The 15,964-nt window shown below is 42.1% G+C and overlaps 1 protein-coding gene across 1 annotated transcript in view; it reads left to right on the top strand.

Moving 5' to 3' along the window:
- COL20A1 (collagen type XX alpha 1 chain) overlaps positions 1 to 15,964 on the top strand; it is a 68,696-nt gene that overhangs the window by 42,486 nt on the left and 10,246 nt on the right. Inside the window, exons 20-31 of the mRNA XM_031951769.1 lie at positions 1,072 to 1,210; positions 1,718 to 1,860; positions 2,649 to 2,758; positions 4,923 to 5,081; positions 5,243 to 5,320; positions 5,981 to 6,067; positions 9,773 to 9,826; positions 12,684 to 12,779; positions 12,943 to 12,996; positions 13,168 to 13,221; positions 13,480 to 13,533; positions 15,292 to 15,363. Of these exons, the coding sequence (XP_031807629.1) occupies positions 1,072 to 1,210; positions 1,718 to 1,860; positions 2,649 to 2,758; positions 4,923 to 5,081; positions 5,243 to 5,320; positions 5,981 to 6,067; positions 9,773 to 9,826; positions 12,684 to 12,779; positions 12,943 to 12,996; positions 13,168 to 13,221; positions 13,480 to 13,533; positions 15,292 to 15,363 (1,100 nt within the window). The remainder of the gene's footprint in view (positions 1 to 1,071; positions 1,211 to 1,717; positions 1,861 to 2,648; positions 2,759 to 4,922; positions 5,082 to 5,242; positions 5,321 to 5,980; positions 6,068 to 9,772; positions 9,827 to 12,683; positions 12,780 to 12,942; positions 12,997 to 13,167; positions 13,222 to 13,479; positions 13,534 to 15,291; positions 15,364 to 15,964) is intronic.

A 15,964-nucleotide genomic window follows, 5' to 3' on the forward strand; every position in this document is an offset into this window, starting at 1 on the left:
TCTGGTAGTTGGCGGATCACTTAGCATTTAGAGAGTGGCAGCTTGTGGTGAGTAAGAAGACAGATAGAAAAGAACAGGGAAGCCTCCAGATTATGTCTGACCTAGACAAGCCTGGTACAAGGTAGCCTCATGCATATTAACCTACCGTGCACATTAATGCTGCTTGGATCAGGGAATAACCACAAAAACTAAAGGAAAGAATAAACCAGTTAGTGGGAAATTTTAAACCCTTCCATCAAAGGGATTCTTAATCTGCTCTCTCTCTCTCTCTCTCTCTCTCTCTCTCTCTCTCTCTCTCTCTCTCTGTCTCTGTCTCTCTCTGTCTCTCTCCCTCCCTCTCTGTCTGTCTGTCTCTGTCTCTCTCTATTCCTCTGTGTGTGTCTCTGTCTCTGTCTCTCTCTGTTTCTCTGTGTATGTGTCTCTCTCTCTGTCTCTCTCCTTCCCTCTCTGTCTCTGTCTGTCTCTGTCTCTCTCTGTTTCTCTGTGTGTCTCTCTCCCTCCCTCTCTGTCTGTCTGTCTCTGTCTCTCTGTCTCTGTCTCTATTCCTCTGTGTGTGTCTCTCTGTCTCTGTCTCTCTCCTTCCCTCTCTGTCTGTCTGTCTCTGTCTCTCTCTGTTTCTCTGTGTGTGTCTCTCTCCCTCCCTCTCTGTCTCTGTCTCCCTCCCTCCCTTCCCCCCCTCTCTTCCTGTCTCTCTGTTTGTCTCTGTCTCTATCTCTCTGTCTTTCTCTGTCTATCTCTCTCTGCCTACCTCTCTATTTCTCTGTGTCTCATTCTCTCTGTCTCTGTCTGTCTCTCTGTTTCTGTTTCTCCTTCTCTCTTTCTCTTTCTCTCTCTCTACCTGTCTGTCTCTCTTTCCATCTCTTTCTCTCACTCTCTGTCTCTGTCTTTCTTTGTCTCCATCTCTATTCTTTCCTCTCTCTTTTACTATTCTACATTCTCCCTCTCTCTTTCCCTCTTCTGTACCTTGCTCTTTGCCCTATTGCCCATCTCTCCAGTTGTATATGTATTCCGTTTATTGTCTCTTTCTCTTTATTTTTCCCCTTCTTACTCCTCATTTTCTGAATGTTCCAGGCTTTGACATGATGGAGGCTTTTGGCCTAGTGGAAAAGGAGTATGCATCCATCAAAGGGGTCTCAATGGAGCCCTCTGTCTTCAGTGGCATTCGTACATATACGCTATTCAGGGATGTTCAGCTGATGCGGCGAGCCAGGTAGGCCTGAGACAGGATGGTACTACAGTGAAGAGTGGGCTGCTTTTGGAATTAGTTAGAAAACCTGGGTTTGACCCCACTATTTTCTCAGCTGTAAAATGAGGGAGTTAGATTAAATGACATTTTGAGGTCATTTTATTTCTTTAATTATGATTTTATGATTCCATGATCCTGCTTCAAGGGATCAATGACAGGGACCAAGAAAGACTTCTTCCTGGAAGGGCTGGGCCTTTCATATTTTCCCACTTAGCAGAGTCTAAATATGGAGGGTTAAGATTAGCACCTACTTCTCATAGTGACTCCTGAGCTTCAGGAAGACCATTGTTCTACCTCCGCTCCCTTCCTCCCCTCTGAATTCTGTCATGGTCTTTTCCATTGATTAGTGAAGCTGGAACATACATAATCAAGCAGTTCTGTGTCCACCCCTCCTGGGTTGCCAGTGCCATGATAGGAGCTGTCCCTAACACTTCTCCTGGGGTGGGGGTGTCTGTCTTTGTATTAATATAGTGAAATCCATCCGGCTGCCCTCCCCCCTGAGCACACCATCAGCTTTCTCCTCCGTGTTCTCCCAGAGACACCTAGGGAGCCTTTTGCACTGTGGCAGATCACTGATGAGACCTTCGAACCCCTTCTTGGAGTCACCCTTGATGGTATCATTTTGGGGTTTCTGGAGGGGCACGGGTCCAAATTGATAGACAACCTCTCTAAATATTGTTCTCTCAATTACTTAAAGCAAGGAATTGTGAACTGAAACTCATGAAAACATAGCTACTTAAAAGACTGTGAAAAGCTGGGGCTGTGGAAAGTCATTTCACATTTTAAGAATCCACCAAATAATATTTGCAGGCAGCTCTAAATAGTGTGCCTGTGCATTATCCACAAAAGGTTTTTAATTCCAGGCCAGTCTTTCTCCCTCCTTCCCCATCCCTGTCATCCTAGACAGAAATCTAAGCTATCTCTTCCCTCACTCCAACCACCTTCCCCAACCCATTTCTTTCTATCACTCTCTACCTACTGTTAATTAGGAGTCAAATAGATCAGGTGGAACTTTGCCCCCCCCCCCCCATTCATGTCAAACATAACTAAGGAAGCAAAACCATTATTTTTTAATGTATCATCAATTCTGAAGCCAAAAATTTATGACTTTTTAATTAGTCACTATTTTGCAATATTACCTACTTGAACAGATAAAATGAAAGTTGCCTGCAAACCCACTATTTTCCTCTTTTCCCAAACCTCATGTCAGCTCTCTTCCTGTTCCATCATCCACACAATATAACAATTTTGAATAACTTCTTCATAATTACAGTTCATTTTGAGGGACTATTTTGGGAATGGCTCATGACCCCTGTATTCCTTACCTGATCATAGACTGAGGGTGATAGGTGTGTCCAATTTGGGCATCAGCTCTGTCATCATCTGTTTTTTCCCCTTACAGCTGGCAGAAAGTCTTTGACCTATTTCAATCGTGACCACAAGGCTGAGTTGCAAGAAGTCACATTTGATTTTCAAGAAGTGAAGAAGATATTTTATGGGAGTTTCCACAAGGTCCTAACTTTGAAGAGGGTCACAGCTTGGTTGCTGACCTGGGCTCTGTCTTGCCTGAAACATTTTCTATACTGCATTTCTGGAGAGCTTTTCACTTTTTGTTCACATCTCCATACATTTTATGTGAATCTTCTGCCTTCATTAGCTAAATATTTTGCTGAATAGAATATGATCAGTGAGGAAGGATGATATAGTTTGAGTGGCAAAGCCAGGGCTAAGATTCTGGACTCTTGAGAAAAAAGAGCAGTGGAACAGAAACTAGCACTGGGTTCTTGTCATGGCTCTCTCATCCATTAGTTCTAGGGCCTTCAACAAATTACTTCCCAGGATGAATCTTTCCCCTCTGTACAATGAGCAGATGAGATTAGATCAGGGGTTCTTGAACTTTTTGTGTAATTGACTCTTTGGGTAGTCTGATGAAGCCTTTGGACCCCTTCTCAGAATAATTTTTTATTTATTACAAGAAACTGCTAAATTTGAATCACAAGATAATGAAAATATAGAAAATATAGGTGCAATTTTTTCCTCATCCAAATAAAAAAAATCCCTGATATCTATTCATGGTTCTGGATATGTCAAATCCAGGTTAATAACCTCTGAATTAAAGGATCTCAAAGTTACATTCTTTGATTTAATTAGATTCAGTTAATGTGCTTAATTAAACTCAATTTATGGAGATACGAAATAACAAAAATTAAACAAAATAATACAAATTAAAATAGTCTTCCCTAAAAGGGGTTTTAGTCTATTAGATAATATGACACATAAGTATTGTGAGGAAAATTGAGGACAGAGAAAGCCCTAATACCTGGGAGAATCAGAGATAAGGCTTCAAGAAAAGGTAGCACCTGGAGCGAGGCATTCTGGGATTTGTGAGGTCAGGATGAGGAGAGAGTATTCTCTAGATATGGGAAATAGCTTGGCAAAAGAGCAGTCACTGAAATTGAAGTATTAAATCTGGATAGCAACTAGTAGTTCATCTGAGCCAGAGCAAGGAATTCATAAAATGGAAGCCAGATTATGTAGGATCTGAAAAGCCAGGATAAGAAACTGGCATATTATCCTAGAGAGGAGAAGGAGCAACTGGAGTTTTGTGAGCTGAGGAATGGCATAGCCTGTGATTTGGGAAGATTATTTTGGCAATCGTACAAAAGATGAATGCTGGAAGGGAAAACAGCATCAAAGTGACTTATTCCAAAGTTGATTAATTCAATTGTATAAAAGAGAGGTTGTAAGGGGAGAAGTTGAAAGAAGACTGTGGCTCCATGAGTGGAGAGAAGAGGGGATAGGGACAAGAGACTGGAACAACAAGACTTGACAACTGATTGGGAAGATGCAATGAGAGAGAGGGATGAATTGAGGATGGCTCAAAGATTATGAATTAGGAGGAAGATGGTGCAGTTAGCAGAAAAAGAAAAGTTTGGCAGAGATATAATTTTAGACATGCCTTGTTTGAGATGGCTACAGGTTATCCAAAAATAAATCTAGGATGCAGAAGAAATACAACCAACCCCACTTCATATTGAACCCAATTTTGCAAGAAAAATAAGCAAATATGTCTTATATAATAAATGTCTGACAAAATAGGGGTGTCCACCATTCTGAAGAGAGATATTTTGCTCTACATCAGTTCATACAAATCTTCCCTTGCTTCTGTGAATTCCTTGTATTTGTCATTTCTTTCTTCACAATAATAACCACATGACTTTCATGATAATACTATCACAAAATCTGTCTTTTTTTCAGTCATTCCCCAATCAATAGATACCTGATTTCACAGATAAAAGATTGTTGTTAACCTTGGAGAGAGCAATTTCAGTAGAATGATGACTTGAAAAGACAGATTGTAAAGGATTGAGAAGTTAAGTGGGTTGTGAAGAATTGTAGGGTTAGATGCTTCATTCTATGAGCATGTCAGTAAGAAGGAAGTGTGACATATAATGATATTGAGACGATGACTTTATGACTTTATTATATTGCCAGTCTGTCATTGCCTTAGTTGCTTCTCAGATGATAGCTCTTTACCTTATGTTTCAAGGTAAAGGGCTTCATCCTTTGAACTTGGTGGGTGCTCTTTGCCAATGAGAATTTCTGTTTCTATATTCATCTCTTCTGTCACCTGCAAAGCACTGGGGCAAATGTTGCTTGGCTTTCTCCTTGGCAGGTACATGTGGCAGTCAGTCGCACCAAGGTCAAGCTCTATGTTGATTGTCGGAAGGTCACAGAGAGGCTGATCAATGAGGCGGGGAGCCCATCCACTGCAGGATTTGTCATCCTGGGGAAACTAACCAAAACCAGAGGACCCCGGAGTGGCTCGGCCACTGTAAGCTCAGGCACATTTCCTTTCTTCTTGGAGCTGTGGTCAGTGGGAAGACAAACTTGGTTGATTTTATGGCTTTGTCTAAAATTCATCCTGATTGAGTCTAGATTGGTCATCTATCCAGTGCTGTACTGATCACACTGCCATTTTTGTTGCATTCCCAGTTTCAGCTCCAGGCCCTGCAGATTGTTTGCAGTGATACCTGGGCGGAGGAGGACAGATGCTGTGAGGTCCCTGCACTGGTACAGTTGTGTCTTTATTTGCTCCATTCATTGACTTATTCATTCATCTCCCCATTTGTTAAGCCATTTAATAAACATTTAATAAGATTTTATAAGAACATTTTTATAAGAACATATTCTTTACAAAACTCAGTGTGATATATAAACAATACATAAGCCATTGTTCCTGTTCTCAAGGAGTCTATAGTCTAGAATTAGATTACTTAATTTCCAGTTTATTTTTGTGTATCTTTCTCTGGCCCTTTATTGAATGTAATTTGGGTCTATAGTCTGCTAGGAAAAAAGTAAAATATGTAAATAATACAAGTGACAAAAAGATTATAAAAGATTACAAATAAAGTACTTTTGGGTCTCAAAGACAAGAGAAGTTACATCCGATTGAGAAGGAGTGAGGTTGCATTTGAGCTAAAGAATAAGAACAATTGTGCTTGGGATAGTAGAACCTGGGAACACTAATGGGTAGATGTTAAGTTAACATCTACCCATTAGTCAGGATAATCATTCCAAGAGAGGTATTCCACTGCTAGAGTGGAATGTCCTGGGTTAGAAAAGATTTATTTTGTGCCTTTCAATTTTCCTGCCTGTATATATAATGGCCTTAATTCATTAGGTTCTAGGCAAATGTGTGTAAGTGGATGAATGTATTTCCTTTCTTTTCAGAGAGATGCAGAAACCTGCCCTGCCCTGCCTTCTGCCTGTACTTGCTCTTTAGATCAGCCTGGCCCTCCAGGGCCTCCAGGGCCCCCTGTAAGTTTATTTTATCTTTCCTTTACATATAACTACAGACACTGTCTAATCCAGAAGGACAATTGTGGGGAAAACCATACTCTTGCCAGGCAATGGGAACTTCCAGAAATGATCCTCCTTAATCCTATAAGCATCTGGCTTGTTCCCCAGAACCTGACCCCAATCTCCAAAATGGGCTAGTCATTAAGTTTTCTCCTCGCTTTCACTCTTTCTACTCTCTCAGGGTTAGAGGGGCCTGAAATCACTGAGGATTTCACATCATAGGGCAGTAGGGTGAGTCAGGCTTCTTTATCCTTTCCATGAAGCTGCCTTAGAAATATAGGTCAGGTTCTGTCATGGTAAAAACTCTTACAAAAGTAGTTCAATGAGATTTGAGCTTTCAAAAAACCTTGTCCAATGGTTCATTAGAGGAAAGAACTGGGAGTCAGAGACCTGAGTTCTGGCAATGAATCTGCCACTGATAAACTATGGGACAGAAAACAAGTCAATTTGGGGTCTCAATATACCTAACTTTTTTGTTTTGTTTTATTTTTATTTTTTATTGAAGTTTTTTATTTTCAAAACATATGCAAGGATAAATTTTCAGTGTTGGCCCCTGAAAATCCTTGTGTTCCAATTTTTTCCCTCTTCCTCCTCCCCCTTCCCTAGATGGCATATAATCCAATATATGTTAAATGTGTACACCTAACTTTTTAATGAAGTTGAGCACCATCACCTCTGAAGTCCCTTCCTATCCCTAACAGCCTTCAGTTCTATGATATAGGACATAGTAGAATGAATGCTGATATAACAAAAAATCCTGGATCCTTCATCATGTTGAGATTTGACCAGGAAGAATTTTTACTGTGGAGCTACCTTGACCCTCTGTCAGGTGTAAAATCACATTTATTCCAAAGTTTCAATCTTTCAGCATTTAAAATGGACCCAGGGCAGCTCTTAGTACAAGACCAATCTATTTTCCAGATTGAAATACATTTACTGTGGCCAAACAGCCCAATGTCTGAACACACGTTTTGCTACATGATGGCTATGTGGTGACCCCATTAGCAATATCTATTGCTGGCCCAGATGCTTGGCTGTCCTGACTTCACTAAGGATATTGTTCCTTCTATTCACCTCTGTCTGAAGATTCTTTTTTTAAACTTTTATTTATTTTTTAAATTAATAAACATTTATTTTTTCCCTCTTATCTCCCTCTTCAAATTGGAAAAAAAAAGAAAAACAAAACCTTTGTAATTTATATGAATAATCAAATTCCCATATTCCCATGTCCAAAAAATGTATTATATGAGTATCTTTGCATAGATCAAAGTCGTAGGATTGGATGTTTTAGTGGACACAGGGATAGGGAAATGGAAAGTTGTCTTGATTAGCAAAATATTATTTATTTCCTAGAGGCCTAGGGGACTAGGCAGCCTTTTCAAGGCAGTTTCCCTCAAGCTTTCTTCATATAAAGGCTTATCTTAAAGGAAAATTAGCTTTCGTTCCCCCTCTATTCAAGCAGATTCTGTGACTTATTAGAAGGGGTTCCCTCTCTAACCTTTGCTCTATGGATAATTGAAGTGCAGATAAGGGAAAGGCATAAAGATTAGGCCTAGGATTTCATTGTTATGGGGAACTCCCAGAAAGGATCACCAGAGTCACTTCTGATTTTCTTCATCATTCTCTCCCTCCCTCTTCACCCCTCTCTCTCTGTTTGCCTCTGTCTGTCTCTTCCCCCTTTATTTACCTCTCTGTCTCTGTTTCTCTCTATCTCTGTATCTTTCTCTCTTTATCTCTCTCTCCCCTTTTCTTTCCCCCATCTCTCTATCTGTTTCTCTCTATCTCTATCTGTTTCTGTCTCTCTGTCCTCTCCACTTTCTGTCTTTCTCCATGAAAGGCCAAAAGAGAGACAGAGAGAGAAGGAGAGAGAGAGAGAGAGAGAGAGAGAGAGAGAGAGAGAGAGAGAGGAGATGCGAAGATGCGAGAGAGGCACAGAGACAGAGACAGTGAGAGACCAAGAGAGATACACAGAGAGAGAGACAGAGAGAGAAAAAACAGAGACAGAGACAGAGAGAGACACAGAAAGACACAGAGACACAGAAAGAAAGAAAGACAGAGAGAGATGGAGAGACAGAGAAGACAGAGAGACAGAAACACACACAGAAAGACAGAGAAAGACAGAGACAGAGAGGCAGAGAAATGATAGATAGAGAGAGAGAGAGAGACAGAGACAAAGAAGACAGAGAAAGACAGAGAAAGAAAGAGACAGAGAAGACAGAGAGACAGAAACAGACAGAGAAAGACTGAGACAGAGAGACAGAAACAGAGTCAGAGACAGAGAGAGACAGAGACAGGGAGATGGAGACAGAGAGACATAAAAAGACAGAGACAGAGAGGAGACAGAGAAATGATAGATAGATAGATAGATAGATAGAGACAGAGACAGAGAAGACAGAGAGAGAAAGAGATAGAGAAGACAGAAAGACAGAAATAGACAGAGACAGAGAAAGTCAGAGACAGAAAGACAGAAACAGAGTCAGAGACAGAGAGAGATAGAGACAGGGAGATGGAGACAGAGAAACAGAAAAAGAGAGAGAGAGAGAGACAGAGAAACAGAGAAGGGGGAAAGAATGGGAGAGAAAGAGGGAGGGAGAGATAGAGAAGGGAAAGATACAGAGATAGAAGCAAGAGACAGAGAGAGGGAAATAAAGAGGGGAGAGAGACAGACAGACAGAGGCAGAGAGAGTGGGGAAGAGGGAGGGAGAGACTGATGAAGAAAATCAGAAGTGACTTTGGTGATCAGGGCAATTCTTTGGCTAGAGTTGAGCTCATACCTAATGAGCAGAATGCTTCATTAAACTCCCTCAATTTAAATCTTAGGACCAGCCATAACTTACAGGTTAAAGCCCTAAGCATTTCTGCAGCACCTGGGCTGGACAAGGGTGAGCTTCCATTCTGACATTGGATTCTTCCAGCCAGAGCTCGGAACAATGGACTGCCTAACCCATCCTGCCTTGCCTGATGTATTCTTGACAGATAGTTCTAAAGAAGCTATTCTCATCCTAAATCTGACTCCACTGTGACCTAGAATACCATTAAAACCTAGGCTCCTCTAGGCATTGTTCTTTGCTTGAAATGACTGTTTCCAGAGTTCATAATACAAAAAAGTTCTTGAAATCTGATCAATTTGTAAAACTACAGAATGGCAGATCTTCCCTTGGAGATCAAGAAGTCCAGTCCCCCTCCTTTTATAGAGAAGGAAACAAGATCTGAGAGGGGGCTGGTCCAAGGTTACACAGCTACTGTAACCTTGTGACAGAATTGCAACTAAAACTCGGCTCTCAAGTTCAGTCCAGAATTCTTTCTCCTTTCTTCACCTTTCTCTTGTTTCAAATATTTAACTCCAATTAATGGACTTCCTGGGACAAGATAAAATATAGTAAATATACATAAATAGATATACATATATTCCCTCCCCCACAGCCCTAAAATGAGAATTCCCTTTGTATTCCCCTGCTCTGGCCTTCCCACTCTCAAGAGATGTCTAGCTGGGCTCTGTGGGACTGGGGTGGCTTTTATCATAAAGGATGATTTGTGCCTAGAGGGTTGATTATACAGGAAAGAATGATCATGAGCTATGATTTATCTCATTCCCCAAGGAAGGGTGGGTGACGCACGTGGGTACTGGATTTGCTGGCAAGGCTGATTTTTGTAATTCTCCAGGGTACCCCAGGGAGAAGAGGCATTCAGGGGGAGCAAGGAACTCCAGGACCGAAAGTAAGTAAGTCATTAAACTCTGGCCGCTGGGATCCCCAGCATCTTCATGCAAAGCTTCTTCTCAGTATCAGGGAAACACCATTCAGCAGAATGTGCTGCTGCAGGGGCTGGGATGGGGGCGGGGAAGCCTCTCGAGAGAGAAGGAGGGAAGGAAGGGAAAGGAGACACAGTTCCATCGCACTAATTAACTTTTGACGATAACATTACTCCCAACAGCCAGGGATGCAAAAGCAGCTGAGCTTAAGGGATAAAGAATTAAAGAAGGATCAGTCTCTCTGTTAGGGAAATTCTGTGTTCCCCCTCTCATGATTATTACTCCCCCCTTCTACCAGTGAATTCTCAAATCTGTAGAAAACCAATCCAAACTTCAGAGCTTCCATGAATACTAATCTTCGTAGCTAGGGCAGACGCAGTTTGGAAGCAGAACCCTCTCCCCATAATGATAAACGGACAAAACACTAACCCTGATGCATTAGAGGGGGGAATGGCTCACATATTTGAGGATAATGATGATAGAAATCAAAGTTTCAGGGGAAAAAGAAGGCAAAAGGGAAGAAAAAAGAGTTAGCCATCAGCTGAGGCTAAAAAGGACTTGACAGTCATATACATATATATATATATATATATGTACATATATATATATATATATATATATACACTCAAAATATATACTCTCTTCACTACATTTCACAAAATCAGGAACACTGAGGTTGGCTATTGACAATAATGCTCACCACCCTATCTTATTCTTCTGAAAAGAGGTCTGTTGGTTTTATCAGACTGCCAATGAGTCACATAATTAAAAAAAAATTAAGAAGAATCACTTGCTCTAAGTTTAGACTTGATGGCCTTTGAATTTGAATTATTATTGAATAACCTTCCAATGGGAAATCTTTATTCCCCCTATTTCAACCATGATTCCCCAAGATAGCTTTCCACCACAGTCCTATGACCTTTTCAGGATTAGTCTCTGCCTATGCACAAACATCCCTTAGATGGATCAGTATTTTATATCCCTTCGGTTTTCCTAGACCAAACAAAGCTTGGAAACTTTTGTGAATTCAAGGCAACACATTTAGCAAATGCCTACTAAGTGTCCAGTGAGTTTCACTGTGAATAACAGGTAAATTCCCCTTGCTCTGCTCCCTCACTAAGATCTACTTCTCCCTCTAGAAAATAAGCTCTTGCCACAAGATGTCAGCTCATCTCCTCCCTCCTGGTCATACTGGTCAGAACTAATTCCATTTTCTGTCAGTTTCTTATTGAGAGTGAAGTAGGAAAATGACAGTGTGGGGGTTCAGGAGCCTTAGCACCTTCAGCCGTCTCCCTGGAACTCAGGGGACCATAGATGCCTAGGATTGTAGGCTTGTATGATCACAGATGGAGAGCTGGAAAGGATTTACAGACTACTTCAACCTCCTTATGAGAAAGTGACTTCCTCAAGATCACACAAGTGACAAGTGGCAAAATTAGTACTTTTTCTGCCTCCTGCCTTTTCTTGTGAATTTAGACCCTCCAGCAAAATAGCTGAAGCAAGTGGAACTCCAAGTCATCCAACACCCCCAATGCCTCATCAATTTGGTTAAAATTATGAGAATGGAAAAAAGCATTTATTAAGCCAGGTCCTGTGCTAAGTACTTTATAATTATTATCTCATTTGATTCTCACAATAATAAAAACTACTATTATCCCCATTTTGTAGCTGGAGAAACCGAGGAAGGCAGAATTAAGTGTCTGTTATGGGGTCACATAGTTGTAAAGTATCTGTGGAAAGAATTTGATTCAGGTTTTCCTGAGTTCAGGCCCCACATTCTATCCCACTGATCATCTAACTGCCTTTAGTGAGGAGTATAAATAATGATGATGATGATGATAAAAATTTACATAGCCCTTAATATGTCCCAGGCACTATATTAAGAGCTTCACAATTATCTCATGTGAGCCTAATAACAAGAGAGATGCTGGATTATCCTGGAACATAAATGTCATCATTATCACCCCCATGTAACCCTTGTCTCAAAGCCTATTTATCCAATTTATAGCAAAACAAAAGTCAGAGAAATTGTGCACTGGAGAATATATAACAGACAATAAAGCATGAAGGAGTTCTCCATTGGACTTAAGATAACTCAACTTCAACAAAGAGAAAATGTTCTTGATCTCACCAAAAGGAGAAACTCCCTGAAGTCTCTAGAGTAGCAAAATGAGAATAAGGACGCACTATAGGATAAACATCCTCTTGTATCCTCCCAGAATCTTTTTCTTCAGCAGTTTTAAGTGGGGCTGGCCTCTTCCATCTTCACTACTGAACCTGGAAGCCAGGAGCACCCAAATGATGAGTCCCTAAACAAGGACTGACTCAAGAACTGAAGCTCTCTTTTCTTGAAAACTCGGTCCTTCACCTCATCCAGGGGAGGATCTTTATCTCCACCAATAAGGAGAGAGTCACATACCAATTGGCTTTGGGACAGCGTTTACATCCATTTTATAGATGAGGAAATTGAAAAAAGTTAAATGATTTGCCCTGAGTCACACAACCAGCACAAGCATTTGAGGCCATATCTGAAATCAGGTGTTCTTGATGCCAGTTCTGGCACTCTATCCATTGCATCACCCAGCTGCCTCTAGTGGAATCCTTTCTGTGGGCATCTGTGTTCTGACTTGAGGAGAAGGATCATTTTGAACTGTAATCATAAAATCAGACCATTGTGGGCATCCGAGATTGTAGACGATTTTGAAATGCTGAATTAAAGAGTTTAGCTTTGGTTCAGACACAGGGTGGAAGCTTTTGAGGGTCTATAGCAGAATCAGGGGAAAAAAGATACGGTTTCATCTTTCATCTCCTCTCTGTCCTCAGGGAGAACCAGGTCCACCTGGACAGACAGGACCAGAGGGCCCTGGAGGCCAGCAGGGATCACCAGGGACTCAGGGTCTTACCATTCAGGGACCAGTGGTAGGTAATCCTTCCTTCTCCCCTCCTCTTCCCTCCAGCCCTTTTACAAAACCACCTATGTGTTCTCTTCCTATTTTCCAACAAGTTGGATTATTTTTATGCATACAAAAATAGTGTCAAGGGCAATTATAGGAAGGAATTCTATAGTTTTGTTTCTGTACAGGGTCCACCAGGGGTCAAAGGTGAGAAGGGGGACATTGGACATCCAGGCTTACAGGTATTATATGCAGAATGGATGCTTTGTCTGGGGATTGGGCAAGGGAAGATGGGGGCCTTTCTTACTACCATTAAGCATATCTAGGACTTTCAGAGCAACTGGCTCTTAGAGAGTTCAGGGGTCCTGGCCCTTCTTCCTCTGCACTCATATTTTGAGGGTTTCTTCCTACAGGGCCACCCTGGCCATCAGGGACCACCTGGGAGACACGGCCTCCAAGGTCCAAAGGTAAAAATGTTGTTGACACAGAGTGGTCCTTCAAAAGGTCCCCTCAAACTGGGAAGTGAAATGTCAAAGGATGTGTTATATAAATGCATGTGTGCTTGAGTATGCTGTGTGGTTGTGTGTGTGTGTGTGTGTGTGTGTGTGTGTGTGTGTGTGTGTATCTGTGTCCAAGGACCTTAACCTAGCTCTTCTCTACCTTAAGGATGAATTACCCAAACCCAATTTCAGGCCTAATCTTTAAACTCTGATTTTCATTTCCAGGGGATGAGGGGATTTGAAGGTACAGCTGGTTTTCCAGGACCTCCTGGCCCAAGGGTAAGAGAAAACCTCTGACAGTTTTCCCTTCCTCATTTTATTGTCTTCCCATTCCCCTTCTTCCTTTTCACTGTTCCTGCTGCTCTCCTCATCTTTTTCCCTTTTCCCTTCTCCAGCTCCTCCTTTCCCTTGCCTTTTGCTTGACTTTCTTGTTTTCCCCTTCTTTCTCTTTTGTTCTTCATCCTTCTCTTCCCCTTTCCCTTCCCGCCTCTTCCTATTCGCCTCTCTCTCTCTTTCCCCTTCTCCTCTGGCTTCTTCTTCTGAATCTTTCTATCTCCCTCCCCTCCCTGCTTGTATAATGTAATTGGAGTGGGAGGCACAGGAAAAAGAACAAAGGCACCAGGGGCCTTGAGCCAAATGCCTTCCATCCTCCTGTCCTGAGGATCATAGCACCGGGGGAAGGTGGAGATGAAGCCCCTGCTCAGTGAGTAGCAGCCTGTCACTTCTTGATCAGGGGAACTTTGGTGGACAGGCTGTCAGTTTGTGCACCCCAGCTTCACACTTTCCAGTGTTTTCCTTTCTCTCTTGGATTTCTCTGGCTTCTTGCCTCCGGGATGCTGGGGGCACTATGCAGAGAACTTTGAAACGAGAACAGAAGAATAGAACATCAGAACACCATCATTGCCCCCAGGGTTATCCCCATAGTTCCTTCAGGCCAGGATCTAGACTTTTTTAGGGTGATATGGCAGAGGGTTTCAGGGAAGGAGAATAATTGTTTTCCATGATGTCATCCTTACTTTTAATTTCCTGTAGCATCCTAAGTAATTTGGGGCCTTTAAAAATCTAATCAGAATTTTTGTTGCTGTTCATTATTAGGCAATTTACTAGCATTGAAGTAATTATTACACTTTTTACCAGTGCGTGGAACTATGGGGGAAAGGGAGGACTTGAGTGGGAGGGATGGGAGGAAAAGCAGAGAAGGATAAGAAAAGGTCAGAGCTGCCTCCATATAAGACCCCAAGAATCAATTGAACCAGGATTTCGGAACCAGGATTTTCCTACCACGTGCCAGTTTTGAGCTTGGCTATGAGGTGGGAGTATATGGATTTTGGCCTCAGGGACTTCAGAAGGTTTCTCACTTAGGAGGACCCTAAGGAAGAGAAGACCGTCCTCTCCTTAGGCGTTCAGGAGCTTTGTCCCCTGCAGAACCCAGTTGCTTTGCCCATTTGCCATCTTTTATTCCCACTACCCAATCTCTCCACATATTTTTTTTCAAATATATATGTCCTTGATTTCATGCCATTGTGGTATAGGAGAGTAGTTCTCTAGCCCAGTAAGCCTTCATGGAGAAGGCCACAATTGAGACAGACCTTGAATAATGGGCAAATTTGGGGCAGAAGGGAAAAACATTATAGAGAGGGAAAGCAGTGTAAAAAAAAGTAAGGTGTAAAGATGGGAATGAACATGCTACTGATTTCACATGATAGAGTGTGCCATAGAGCAGCCCATCCACACCTACCTACCCATATTACAGACCAGAAAACTGAGATTTATGTCTAAGGACAATGAAAAGACTGACTTAGATGAAACAAAAAGTTCATGTAAGAGAACAGAGAATAGGGTTGGATTAGTCTAAAGAGAGCCTTGAATACCATGCTACAAAATCCCCATAGGCAATGGTGAGTTCTTTTGGGTTCTTGAGCTAGGAAGAAGAATCCCAAACAAGACTTGGACCATATAGTGGTATAGAGGGCTAGACCCGAAGTCCTCTGCTGCAAGAGCAGACTGAAACGTCTCGGTGTCTGCTCCTCTTTGCAGGGCTTTCAGGGAATAGCTGGCGCCAGAGGCATCAATGGGGAGAAGGGCCCCCCTGGAGACGTGGGACCCACTGTGAGTATAGGACTGATGAGCTTCTGCTGTGGCCTTGGGACTTGAGAGAGTAGAAGAGTGTGGATGTTGCTGAAATTTCATGGATGTGCCTCCTTGTATGGGTTATAGAAAACAGATATGTAAAGCAATTTTGGGGGGAAAATCCCATTTTTATAACCTCAGCTATTTCTCTTTAAAAGACTTTTTTTTGGTAAAGAAAAACATCAGTCCTCTACCCCCAGTGTAACTGTTAACAAAAGCTTGGAATTGTATATTCCAGATTTATTTAAAGAGGAACAGACCCGGCTAGACTGGACTTAGTCCTTGGGTTTATAACAAGATGATACATCAGCAAGACTCACTGCCATTCTGTATCTCGTGGTTGGACACAGCGGGCTGGGAGGAAGGCATCCTCCACTTTGTCTCTTGGGTTAGAATGCTGGATGGCTCCGCCTAAGTCCTATACCCTGCAGCAGTCCCAGTTGCCCCTGCTGTGCGGGCACCAGAGGCCCCTGGCTCATGCAGTAAATGCCCAGCAGGGAGGGGAGACTTTACCTGGAGTCAGCAGCTTGTCTGATCTTGGCAAAGTGCCCTGTGAGTAAAGTTCCTCCTCTGGAGACTG

The sequence above is a fragment of the Sarcophilus harrisii genome, chromosome 2, assembly GCF_902635505.1.
Source record: "Sarcophilus harrisii chromosome 2, mSarHar1.11, whole genome shotgun sequence".
NCBI classification, from domain to species: domain Eukaryota; kingdom Metazoa; phylum Chordata; class Mammalia; order Dasyuromorphia; family Dasyuridae; genus Sarcophilus; species Sarcophilus harrisii.